General features: G+C 53.7%; 1 protein-coding gene across 1 annotated transcript; it reads left to right on the top strand.

Annotated features, from left to right (window-relative positions):
• The first annotated feature begins 3,209 nt into the window (after positions 1-3,209).
• On the top strand, positions 3,210-7,153 carry LOC117876322 (serine protease 27-like). Its single transcript, XM_034768361.1, has 6 exons — positions 3,210-3,412; positions 4,165-4,191; positions 4,364-4,526; positions 4,745-5,016; positions 6,398-6,570; positions 6,884-7,153. Exons 1-6 carry the CDS (start codon positions 3,346-3,348, stop codon positions 7,127-7,129), a joined length of 948 nt encoding a protein of 315 aa, XP_034624252.1. The 5' UTR covers positions 3,210-3,345; the 3' UTR covers positions 7,130-7,153.
• The last annotated feature ends 6,042 nt before the right edge of the window (positions 7,154-13,195 follow it).

The following is a 13,195-nucleotide window of genomic DNA, read 5'->3' as shown; positions in this document are numbered from 1 at the left end:
CTGCACAGTGATACCACACGGGTATGGCTTGACCAAGATCAGGAAGCTAGTGAGGGGCTGAGCCCACAGACAGATGTCACTGCAAGCCAAGTAAGGGTGCGCTGGGGCTCCCCGCCCCACCTGGGTTACTCCAGGATATTTCAGGGAATGTTCTAGACAACAATGGCCAAAACCCTAGTGATTTGGGGGGAGGTTGGCAGAGGGAAAAGGGGGAAAATGCAGCTTCATGAACCTCTGGTTTTCTGAGCCTTTATGTGAAGCTTTTCTCTGGCACCACAAGGGCAAGAAACTGGCACCATGAGCATCTCAGTGATCACCTGGGGGGGCAGTTAGGGTGGGGGGTCTGAGGAGGGGGTGGTCAGGGGACAAGGAGCAGGGGGGCTTAGATAGGGGGTGGGGTCCCGGGGGGGTGGCTGGGGCAGGGGGGTTTCTGGAGGGGACGGTCAGGGGACAAGGAGCAGGGGAGATTGGATGGGTGGGGGGTTCTGAGGGAGGCAGTCAGGGGGCAGGAAGTGGGTGGGAGTCGGATGGGGGCAGGGCCAGATTGTTTGGGGAGGCACAGCCTTCCCTACCTGGCCTTCCATACAATTTTGCAACCCAGATGTGGCCCTCGGGTCAAAAAGTTTGCCCACCCCTGCCATAGTTCTTTTTTGGGGGGGGAGTGGGGGGCCAAGGAAATTCCCACACCAAAAACTTTGTGAATTTACAATTAAGGTTGCTACAATGAATAACCCAGGGATTCTCAAACTGGGGGTGGGACCCCTCAGGGAGTCACAAGGTTATTACATGGGGGATCGCGAGCTGTCAGCCTCCACCCCAAACCCCGCTTTATCTCCCACATTTATTAATGGTGTTAAATATATAAAAAAGTGTTTTTAATTTATATGGGTGAGGGGGTCACACTCAGAGGCTTGCTATGTGAAAGGGGTCACCAGTACAAAAGTTTGAGACCCACTGCAATAACCTACTTTCTTCCTCCTCTTCTTCTTTCCTATGACTTAAAAACAGAAGTGCTAGATGTCCAAGTCTAGGTTGGCTGACCCAATTGATTGCTTCAGGTGACAGGGAGTAGATGGCAGAAATACCACCGGGATATGATGGTTTGGCACATTGGTTGATGATGTGTTTCATAGTTTCAAGGCCATTTCCACAGTCACAAATAGGGTTGTGTCTCAGTCCCCATTGATGGAGAAAGTAGGCACATCAGCCATGTGACGTGAAGATGCTCTTGAAAGTAGACCATATTTTCTGTGGACGTGAAAAGCAACTAGATTATTTGGTTGGGTCCTTGATTAGGTGTTTGTTCAGGATGTTGGCATCCTTCCATCCTGCCACCCGTTGGTCTTTGAGGGAGAGCCCTGAGTCTTTTGAGTTCTTGTGCTACTTGTGGAAAAAGTTTTTTGGATTCATTCAGAATCTCAGTAAGTTATTTCAATCTTCATGTATTGGAAGATCCTTGTTCCCTTGAATACAACAGGATTCCCAATAATCTAACTTCCCCTCCTGCAAAGAGCATTGCCATTAAAAAACAGTTCAGTGTAAAAATGGACAGCTGAGATGATTGACATAAATATTGGATTGTCCTCATGGTTCATACAGCCAGCAACGAGCGTAAGGAATATGTGAAAGTGGAACTTGCATCCCCTCACAATACCCCATAACTAGGCTTGGCAGGATTCGATTTTTATTGCTAAATAGCAGTAAACATCAATTTCACCGCACACATGCAGCAACCGATGAAAAAATATTTCCACAGATAATAATCAGAATTTACAGACAGGCAGAGTAAGAAAAATGCTGCTGGAGAACTTATCAGAGTTTGATTTAAGGATGTCTACTTTGCATATTTTGACATGTGCTCTTGACATTTTGTGTACGAACAGTTATAAAGCTTTAACTTTATGAATCTCAATAACTACTGTTATTAAATAATTATTCTTTGACCCCTTCAATTTGCATGAACCCCCCGTACTCTTCCACAGCTGTGCACATTTAAATTGCTAAAATGCAAAATGCTTAAAAATAAATATTGATCTTATCAGTCGAAATTTTTTAAAAAAATCTAATACTGCCAAGCCTATGCATAACACGGTGCAGGTTTGCTTGCCTGTAAGTCGGGAGTTAAATGACTCAGACCAGACAGTGGACAGGCAGGTGTGTGCGGAATAAACAGATCAAGTCCACAAAGGAAGTTTATGTATTTATTTTGGCATGCTTTCCACCAGTTGAGAAGGGGTGGGTGTGGTATCTTACGTCCACACTTTAGCAAACAATATGCATTCTAAAAACTCCTGCCCTTTGCTCAGGGCTCCCAGCCCCGTGGGGCGTTGATCGGATTGAACCACGAAGCTGGGTTATCACTGCTTTCTCTGCCCAGATACACTGGCCCATGGGTGATCTCTGCTCTCTGGTGGCCACTGCCCCTGTTGAAGGGTGAGTGCGCAACTGGCGGGAGATGTGGGATGGGCAAGGTGGGCCCTGATAGGGCATCATCATCCCGGCTGGGGAATAGACGGTCAGGAATGATCCTGCCCAGATGGGGAGGGCAGTGAATTGGCCTGATCGTGCCCCACAGTAGCTTTGATCCCGGGACCCATGCTCTGAAAATCATTAATAAATAGTCTACACAAATTCTGTCTCCTCGCAGCAGCAGCCATGATCTGCCCCACAGCAGCTGGTGCCGGCTCCCGCTAGGGCCAGTTCTGCCACCATAACAGTCACCAACTAGCTCCATCGCTTGTTATGAGCTGTGAGATGGCAGAGCGTAGAGGCCGCCCATCGTGCTGGCTGCTGCAGGGACCCAGCCGACCAAGATCAGGACCACTGTCGCCCCTGATTTCCCATCGACCCCTCCCCTTTTAGTGCTGGGAGCAGCCACCAAAACACCCCACTGAGTGTTAGTAAGGGGGCAACAGTGCCCTTACACTGGGAAAACCTGGGCAGGTGGTCCACTGACTGGGGATGGGAGCACAGGGCAGGCCTGAGTCACAGCCCTGATTTCTCCTCCCCACGGCTATGGCCCTGCAAGGACCTAATCTTGGCTAAGCCACGCAATAGGTGGGGAGGGAGATGAGGGTCCATGAGCTTTTGGTTTCACTTTCCTGTACTTCAGAGATTTAAAGAGGAAAACGCTGGGCTCCGAGCCAGAGAACTATGACCCCAGAGATAAGGGCTCAGACGTGTTGTGGCTTCTTGATGCACACGGCTGGCGGTCTGGTAGAAATCACACCCCACGGGGCGGCTCCAGCCGGGTATATAACTCGCTGCCTTGAAGCCAGGGGCTGTCTGCTCCGCTGGCTGGAGGCTGAGCTGGGCCATCCCGACCCAGAGCTTCTGTGGGGCAGGATGATGGGGGGGCTCTGCTCCCCGCTGGCCGCGCTGCTGCTGCTGGTGCTGCCGTCCTCAGCACAGGGTAAGAGGAACCAAGGGAGCCAGAGCGATGCGCAGCCGCGGGGAACAGACCAGAGGGGCCGACCCTGCAGCCTGGGGTGGGGAATAGATCTGAGGGGGGGAATCGACTGGATGAGACGATCCTGCCCCCCTGTGGGTGGAATTGACAGGAGGGGACCATCCTGCCCCCCTGGGGGTGGAATCGACTGAGGGGGGAGATCCTGCCCCAGTGGACTGGCTCTGTCTCTTTCCCAGGGCCTGGGTTCAAGGGTGGGTGGGGACATGAGCAAAACGGGTTCTGTGCACTGAGGGCAGAAATGATGTGCCAATCCCCAGGCCCCGCTGTGAATGAAGGGACCCTGAGCCCACCTCCAAGACACCCCCCACCCCCCAGGCTGGCATGACCCCTCCAGCCCCTTTGACTCACTCCCACAGGTGCCATGGCTCCAGCAGACTCTCAGCTTCTGCACCCAAATCCTCTCCCGCGCTTGGGCTTTGCAGGGTGGAGGGACGATGTGTGGCCCTGAGAGAGCTGGGAGCAGCCCCCTTTCATCTCATGTCAACGTTCACTCTGAAACTTACTGATGTATAGTAGCCACCTATGATTTGAGGCAGAGTATGTAGATTATGGAAGGAGCTATGGGACAGTGGATGGGGCTTTTATTCCAGCTCTTTTCCCTGCCTTCCACCCTCCCCAATCAGACCCTAATGCTGCTCCTCCCCCAATGGCCCTGACTCTGTCATGTCTCTCCAACATTTCCATTTCCTCCACAGGTGCAGAGGAGAGTCAAGACCAGCCAGGTAAAGAATCTGGACTCCTGGGTTCTATCGCCTGCTCTGGGAGGGGAGTGGGGTCTAGTGGGTTACGGGTGTGGATGCAGGTGGGAGCCAGGACTCCTGGGTTCTATCCCTGGCTCTGGGTGGGAGATGTGCACTTTTTCCCATGTTAACATGGCGCCCCTGTTTTGTGCAGTGTTCAGCCGTATCATCGGGGGGCAGGATGCACAGGAGGGTAACTGGACCTGGCAAGTCAGTGTGCAGAAATATGATGACCAAAAAAAGGAATACCGCCACCACTGTGGAGGATCCCTCATCTCAGCCCAGTGGGTGCTGTCAGCCGCTCACTGCTTCGACCCGTGAGTAACCCAGGCAGGAGCGGGGGGAGGGAGGAGCAGGTTCCTCTTATTTGACTTGCAGCAACATCTGTTTGTGGCCTCTGCCCCCTCATTGACCCCCTGCTCTTGGTCAAGCCATCCCCATGGTGCCGCGCAGCTGTTCTGCTGCTGTGCCCGCCCCAGAGGTGGCTGCATCTCAGTATCACGCTGTCTTCCCCTTTTCCTTTTCTCTCCTCCAGCTCCGTGCCCTATTCCCAATACCGTCTAGTGCTGGGAGCGCACCAGCTCCTCCCTCTCTCCCCAAAACCAGTCCTGTCCAAGGTGCAGAAGATCATCCCCCACTGCAGTTACAATAGGACGAGCTTCGTTGCTGACATTGCCTTGGTGAGGCTGAAGAAGCCAGTGGAATCCACGCAGTTCATCTGGCCCATCTCACTGCCGGGGGCCTCCCGGCAGTTCCGCGTAGGGAACATGTGTTGGGTCACCGGCTGGGGACGGGTTGAAGTGACCAGTAAGTGTCAGAGGTCTCAGAGAGGCACTGGGAGGCCATAATTGTTATGGGGTTGGGGACAGCAGTTCCCATAAATCTAGGATCTGGACAGCACCAGGGAGCAGCCGTGGTCGTCAAGGCCATCCCTAGGGCGGTGTGGGGCCTGGGACAACCCCCCTCCACCCCAGGCCTTGCCCCCACCCCTGCTCTGCCCCTTCCCCAGCCCCATTCCCCCCCTCCCCCCCAAACCCCTTCCCTGAGCAACGCAGCCTGTAGAGTTAGCAGGGGGCCTGGTGCCAGACGCAGGAGTGGAACCACTGGCTCCCAGCCATGTCGCTCCATTTCCCACCACTGCCAGTGAGTGCGGGAAGGCAGGCCCGACCCCTGCTGCCGGTGCCAGGCCCCCCACTAATCTCACTGGACCACTCTGGGCCCCACAGAGCCCCCCAAAGTGTGGGGCCCAGGGCAGTTGCCCTGAACCTTCCTATGGACTGGAGGGCTCTGGTGGTCATAGATACTGTGACCATCTCAGCCGACATCCTGGAAGGCACAAGCCAGAGAACGTCCCTGAAGGAACTGATGCTTGAATTAGACGAGATCTCTTAGATGGCCGTCCCATCTGGATTTACAAATTGCCCATGATGGAGAACCCTTGGCAAATTGCTCACTGTTAAAAACTGACACCTTATTTCCAGTCTGAGTTTGTCTGGCTTCAACTTCCAGCCACTGGATCATGTTCGACCTTCCCCTGCTCGACTGAAGAGCCCGTTATTAAACCTTTCTTCGCATTGTAGATACCCATACACTGGGCTCTACTCACCCTTAACCTTCTCATGGGGGGAGGGATAGCTCAGTGGTTTGAGCATTGGCCTGCTAAACCCAGGGTTGTGAGTTCAATCCTTGAGGGGGCCACTTAGGGATCTGGGGCAAAATCAGTACTTGGTCCTGCTAGTGAAGGCAGGGGGCTGGACTTGATGACCTTTCAAGGTCCCTTCCAGTTCTAGGAGATGGGATATCTCCATTAATTTAAAATTTCTAATTTCTCTCTGTTACGTTAAATCAACTGAGCTCCTGAGTTGGAGGCCTGGGGTCCCAGATGATCTGGCCCATGTATGGGGCGGGGCCAGCGCTGCTCCCTGCTGGAGGGGATTGTGTGTGTGTGTGTGTATTCCTTGTGGGGCAGCACTGACGCACACAGGGACACGCCTGCACTTGGCCATAGTAGGAGATAGTCACATGCAGAAATGTGCCTTGGCAGCCAAACTCGTCTCCAGAATGGCACAGGCACGGGGGAAGCTGCCCACGGGCACAAATGTCTCATCCGGACCCCGGCGCGCTGGTTGCAGGGAGCGCCAGACGCTGGTGGAATAACCCTGCCGCACCCCTGGTTCTCCCCCTCCAGAGCCTCTCCCAGAACCCAAGACCCTGCAGCAGCTGGAGGTTCCCATCATCAGTACAGCAGACTGCAACGATCGTTACAACACACTGAAACCAAACTCACCCATGGGTCTAGAGAGAATCAAAAGCGACATGATCTGCGCCGGGTACATGGACAGCAACAAGGGATTCTGCAATGTGAGAGCCTTTCCTCCTAGCTGATTGTGTGTATTACAACACCGCTGCCCAGACCCCAACTGAGACCACAGCCCAAGTGTGCCAGGTGCTGCCCTGACCCCGGCCGAGATCAGGGTCCCCCTTGTGCCAGGTGCTGTACAGACCCTGGCCAAGATCAGGACCCCATAGTACCAGGTGATGCCAAGACCCCTCTGACAGAGGTCGCTGCTCTTGTTGCTCTCACCGGGTATGTTCTGTGACCCCCATCCAGCCTTCGCTCTCACGGTGACAGCGCTGGGAATTGGCGCCCTGACCCCCATTTCTCTCTCTCTAGGGTGACTCTGGGGGGCCTCTGGCCTGTCAGCAGGACGGCAAATGGTATCTGGCCGGAGTTGTGAGCTGGTTTATGAGAAGAAATGTGAGTGGAATTGTCTGTTCTCATCCCAAGTTTCCTGGGGTCTTCACCCGGGTGACAGCCTACGACAGCTGGATCCAGGGGCATGTGAACGGTGTGGGCCTTTCTGCTGTCGCTTCTCCAGCCGTGCTGATACTCGCCACACTTCTCCTCACAGCCCTGTGAGCCACGCACGGACCTGTCCCTCAGGATGCCCATAGACCCCACACTTGACACTGGGTGTGGGCCCCGCGTTGTGGGACGCGGCTGGGAGAGGCTGGTGGATGGAAGCATGGGGGTGCTATGGGGAAGGTGAGGGCAAAGGGTGGGGGGTTATATCCAGCCCGTCCTACAGCTCTGCAGTGCCCCCTGGGGGTGACTGGGAAGCCGACAGGGATGGGCCCTTCAGCCACTTTGATCCCATGACTTGTGCTCTGAAAATCATCAATAAATCGGCTTTGCAAACTCTGTCTCCTCCCTGCAGCAAACTGTCCCGCAGCAGTTGGTGCCGCCTCCCGCTAGGGCCAGTCCTGTCACGGCAACAGCCTCCCATGGGCTCCGCGGGTTATCAGAGCGTAGGGGCCTCCCATCGCGCTGGGCGTTTCACAGACACCCACAACCGAGATCAGAGCCCCCGTCATACTGGGAGCTCCACACACCCACCGAATCGAGATCAGGGCCCCCATCGCACCAGGCGCTGCATATACACCCTCCCCCCCAAATGAGAATGGGGCTCCCCTCACACTGGATACTGTGCAGACCCTCCCTACTGACTGGGAACCCATCATGCCGGGCGCTGCATGGATCTCCTTGTCCGAGATCGGTGCACCATCGTGCCAGGCGCTGCACATACCCTGAGTGAGATCAGGGCCCCATCTTGCCAGATGCTGCCCAGACACACAGTATGAGACAGTCCCAGGCCTTACAAGCAAAGACAAAAGATACCAGCTGGAGACAGACAGACGGGGAAACACCAGGGAACAACGAGACAGTGCTGGTCACCGTGATGGGCTTTGTTCTCTGCCCAATGTCACTCACCCACCGCGCCGGTAGAGCTGCCCTGCTGGACACTCACCAGGCTACGGTGTGAGGGGCTCAATACACCGGGCCCCATGGGCTTTAATCCTCCTGTGGCTGAACAGAGTCCAGGCACGGCCCCTGGCGGGGTCCCCAGGTGCCCCTGTGCAAAATTGTGGGATTTGGGCATTTTTAAACATTTTTTTATTGATTGAAATGTTCAGAGTTGTGGGAAATTATGGAGGGGGTCAGACAATGTGGGGATCAAACAATAATTAGAGAATGACAGTGGATGTTAAAGCTAAATCTTTAGAACCGTTTAAATACAAATTGTCAACATCCCCCGTCAAAACAGTACGAAGTCAATAGCCTTAAAGCAAAGTCTAACACGGTCTCAAAACGTCCTTTTCTCACTGTCCTGTCTGCACATTTTGATTCTTACTGATGGGAATATTTGGGCAGCAGTCTCTGGGTGTGTGCAGTGAAATCAAGGTGGGGGAGGCAATCTCTTTTATCAGACCATCTTCCATTGGTGGAAGAATAGATAAGCTCAGGACCTACCCAAAGCTCTTGTTCAGGTCTGGGCTGAAGAAGACCAGAAGAAGATTTGAAGAGGAGAAGCTCTGTGTAGCTCGAAAGCTTGTCTCTCTCACCAACGGAAGCTACTCCAACAAATTACAATCCCTCCCCCACTTCGTCTCTTATATCCTGGGACCAACTCGGCTTCGACACTGCAAACAGCTACGATGAAACCGACATTTACCGATACAACTCCAATCCTTCCAAGGCTGGTAGTGCAGGAGCTCAGGCGAGGTGATCACAATGGTCCCATATGGCTTGAGAATCGATGCGTTTTTGTCTAAACTTTCGGACATGACCCGGGCGGCATCCCAGAGATCACAGAAAGGGGATTGCAGCAAACAGCAGGCCGGGTTCATAGTGCCGAGTTCTCCTCCAAAGGGAAACAGCTCGGACATCAGATAAACCACCTGGGGGCCAAAATGGGGAAACGGGTGTAAACATTCTGCTGCGGATTCGACTGCAAATCTTGGTCCTCGTGGTGGAGGGGAGGCGAGACAAGGGCCCCGATCAGAAGTGCAGGGGGCTTCTCAGCAGAGAGCCACAGGGTTGGGGGGCCCCCAAGGGTCATCTAGTCCCACCCCCTGCCGAGATGCAGGATTTGTTGTGTCTCAACCACCCAGGACAGATGGTTGCGCAGCCTCGTTCTGACACCCTCCAGTGAAGGAGCGTCCAGACCCCCCCAAGGCATCCTGGGAGTCGGTCCGGTCCATTGTCCGGCTGTTCTCACCCAGCGACTCACCCAGCCGGGGTCCGGCCCAAATCACCCCCCATCTTCCAGCTACAGGCTAAACTGGGCTGTCCCGACCCAGGGCCCACGTGGGGCTGGCCCAGGGGGGTGGGAGGGGCGGTGCTCCCAGCTGGCCTGGCTGCTGGTGCTGGTGCATGTTACAAGCGAAGAGGGACCAAAGCATCCCGTCTAGAGAGAGTCACAGACATCTAAGGGGGGGGGAGCCTGGGGGGGACAAATCTGTCCCTGGGGGGGGGAATAGACTGGAGGGGGGGGATCCTGGGGGGATGGTAGTTTCCCCCCCCCCCCCTTACCCGCCCCCAGCTCGCTCTGTCTACACGGAATTGTCTCCGGCAGAAAGGAAAGTAAAACCTCCGCTGGTTTCTCTGTCCTCCTGCCCGCAGCCGGCTCGGACCCCGCAGGAGACGGGCTCCCAGGCGTGGGAGGGGTGGAGCCCGAGGGGAGGCTGTTAATAGCCACTGCGGGTGGGGGCTGGGAGCCAGGACTCCTGGGTTCTCTCCCCAGCTCTGGGAGGGCAGTGGGTGGGGAGTGTAGAATTCCTGGTGCTCTTTCTTTCATAAAATGGAGGTAAAATAGAGCGTCCAAACCTTTTGCAATTTGTGGGATTCCCCCCCCCCCCCCCCGCTGAGACAGCTCCGAGAATTGCCATTTTTCAGCTGAAAAAAAGTGTTAACCAAAATCCTTCCTCCGCCTTGTCCTGAAGTGTGTGGGTTTGGGGGGGGGGGGGGGAGCTCTCTGCTGCCATCTAGTGATGGAAGTAAAGTGGTGATGGATGAGTCCAGGGATCAACTGGTTGTACCAGATACACTGAAAAGGGTCATGCCATCATCTTAAAATTACTGGACATTTCAGGCTGTAAAACCTCAGCCAAGCAGAGGGTGAATTTCTGCTGGGTGGATGTAGAAAACGGGCACATGGATGTGATGCTTCTTGCAAAAAAGAGCTCCCCTAAAACAGGGCAAGGCCCTGACGCGGCGGTAACTTGTGGGGCACCAATGGGGCAGGTTACTGCTGACGTGGTTTGGACTTTGCCTCAGACAGACTCTAGTGGAGAACGTTGTCTGGTCGCTATGGACACCTTCACAAACTGGTGCCTAAGAAATCCCGAGTCTGTGACAGTAGCCGGGGTCCGCGGGAATGAATTCGTCACCAGGCCCAGGTTCCCAGGTGGGTTACACAGAGATCATGGGTGAAGCTTTGACTCCAAAGTGTTTCAACAAGTTGGTGAGATTTTGCTGGTCTTCAGGTCCAGGTCGATGTTGTAGAGGGTGCTGCAGGCTGCAGTGTCCATCAACTGGTCCTGAACCTCCTGCAGCGTTTTGGGAGGTGGGAGAGGGAGAGAGCCGGGACACTGGATCCATGGCCACCCACAACCAGGGCCGGATTAACGCAGGGGCTTTAGGGGTTGCAGCACAGGGCCCCGGGCTCAGGGTCCCCCGCAAAAAGATCTCCAGGCTGCCAAAAGTGCAGATCCATGGAGGTTTGGCCAAGACATCGGGAATCCCAAAGACTGAACAACTGACACTGGGCCCTGGGTATCCCTGGCAGGCGGAGCATGTGAACTCAGCTGGGGTCCAATGGACAATGGAACAATGTGACGGTGTGGCTGACGCCAAAGGAAAAGGGGCACCCTTTTGGGGTCGGGGGCACTGCAGATGTTCCTCCAAAAGTCTGTAACAAAGCCAGGGTGTAGCACCCATCCTGTGACCCCAGAACAGGAGCCTATACCAACAGTTATGTAAAGGCTATCTGTCGCTCCTACCACCACAGTCTTTGGCTGAACTGACAGAGGCCTGACACTCAACCCAATGGTGTTTCTCTGTCTCTCTCTATGTTTGAACAGCACATCCAAGCCATTCCAAAATTTCTGCGAATCTTCTAAGCATCATTGGCAGGAAACCCACTAATTTCGGGGGAGATGGACGAGGGAAAGGGGGGGAAATGAAGCTTCAAGCATTTCTGGTTTTCTGAGTCTTTAGGTCGTGCCCCAGTTCAATTTTCAAGCTTCGCTCTGGAACCACAAGAGCCAGAAATTGTCTCCATGTGAACCTCAGTGTTCACCTGACTCCTGGATCTCGCTTGTCTGTCTGGGAGATCAGTGATTCCAGGAGTCACCATGGGACAATGGGCAGAGCTGAGATGGTGGGGTGGTTTTTAGGCTGTCCTTTCTCATGGGACTTCTCTACAGGTCAGAAAATTTGAAATGCTGAATCAGTTTAGCAGCAGGTAGCTCCCAATCAAGGCAGCGCCAGGGTGAAAAAGTCAATTTACTGGAGCACCGGTTTTTCTTTCACAATCCCTCCCATGCTGGCTTTATCCCCCAGCTAATGACCTTCAGGAAACCAAAACTGTTGGTCCAAAGGTCAATGAAGGCGTAAATGCCAAGGGTGCCTGTCCTGAGAGAAGGGCAGGATGACGGCTTAGATAGTTGACTGTATCAATTTAACTGAGAGACAAGGTGGGTGAGGGAATATCTTCTATTGGCCCAACTTCTGTTGGTGAGCGAGACCAGCCTTCTTCTTTAGGTCTCTCTCTCTCTCACCAGTAGAACTTGGTGCAATAAAAGATATTAACTCACTCACCTTATCTCACTCTTATCCTTGACCCAACATGGCTACCACAACCCTACAAACGGTGTGAGTCAGCGAGACTATGGCTAAAAGCCAATTTTGAGTATAAATAGGCTTGGTAGAATTCAATTTTTATATTTTTTATAAATTTCACAGCTAATATTTTAAGTATTTTTCTATATTTACCTATTTAAATTGTAATAATTGTGGGAAATTATGGGGTTCAGCCAATGGGGGGAGCTAATAATAATATAAAGACATTAGATGCTGAGATTCACAACACTGAAGCTTTATAACTATTCAAGTACAAATTGTCCGCATCATGTAACAAATACAAAGTCAACAGCCTGAAATCAACCGAAGTTCTCACGCAGCATTTGTCTGATTTTGCCGGTTGGTAAAGTTTGATTCTCCTCTGTGGAAATGTTTGTGTGTGTGCAGTGAAACTGAGGCTTACCGATAATAATCGAACCCTTCCATGCCTAGCTGTGAAGGAGGCACAGCTGTTCTCCTATAAAAAGCAGCGGGAAGCTGCAGAGGCGGGGGGATGCTCTGGGAGAGCAGAGACTGTTGGAGCAAGTAGGGTCCCGCAGAGAAACCTGGCACTGAGGAAAGGCCCGGGCGTGACTGGCCGATGGGGTAAACAGACCAACTCCAGAACGTGTTCTCGTGAAGTTGTGGTGGATGATGATGTGACACACGAGGGACGAGGTCTGGGTGGGGGAGGGGCTGGAGAGCTGGCACTCCCCCAGGTTCATGCAATACACAGAGACAAGGAAAGAGCTGAGAGACAAGAAAGAAAATACCGAGCAAGATAGACTGTGATCATAGACAAAAATGCAGCCAGCTCTGGGGTGGAGCAGATGAGGAACGGCCACAGAGCAACGCTGCAATGGGCTGGCTCCCTCGGCGCTGACATGCAGCAGCTCTGGGTGGAGCAACTGGGGAACAGCTGCACAGTGATACCACATGGGGATGGCTCTCCCAGGGCTGAGATGCAGCTAGCTCTGGGCTGTGGCAGTAGGGGAACAGCTGCACAGCACCATGGGGATGGCTTGACCAAGAGCAGGAAGTCAGTGAGGGGGTTGAAGCCACAGACAGATGTCACTGCAAGCCATGTAAGGGCAACCTGGGCCCCCCAACTGGGTTACTCATGCAGCGAAGCAGTGGGTGGCAGATACCACCCTCTGGTCTCATATGAGGGATCTTCCACACATGTGGACTCCATTTTTTTGCACTGCACACAGCAGGGGAGCCATGTTAACATGGGACAAGGCTCACATCTCCCCTTGTTCTAACCAACTAGTCCCCATTCCCTTCCCAGAGCTGGGGATA

This window comes from Trachemys scripta, chromosome 4, assembly GCF_013100865.1.
Source record: "Trachemys scripta elegans isolate TJP31775 chromosome 4, CAS_Tse_1.0, whole genome shotgun sequence".
Taxonomy (NCBI): domain Eukaryota; kingdom Metazoa; phylum Chordata; order Testudines; family Emydidae; genus Trachemys; species Trachemys scripta.
The sequence above is the reverse complement of the archived record's forward strand: the minus strand, read 5'-3'. Positions and strand labels throughout refer to the sequence as shown.

Excerpts from the sequence above, each read along its gene's own strand:
- LOC117876322 (XM_034768361.1), top strand. The coding sequence starts at position 3,346 with ATGATGGGGGGGCTCTGCTCCCCGCTGGCCGCGCTGCTGCTGCTGGTG. Across the intron at positions 4,192-4,363 it reads GGAGAGTCAAGACCAGCCAG|TGTTCAGCCGTATCATCGGG; the intron begins GTAAAGAATCTG and ends TGTTTTGTGCAG. Across the intron at positions 6,571-6,883 it reads GCAACAAGGGATTCTGCAAT|GGTGACTCTGGGGGGCCTCT; the intron begins GTGAGAGCCTTT and ends CTCTCTCTCTAG.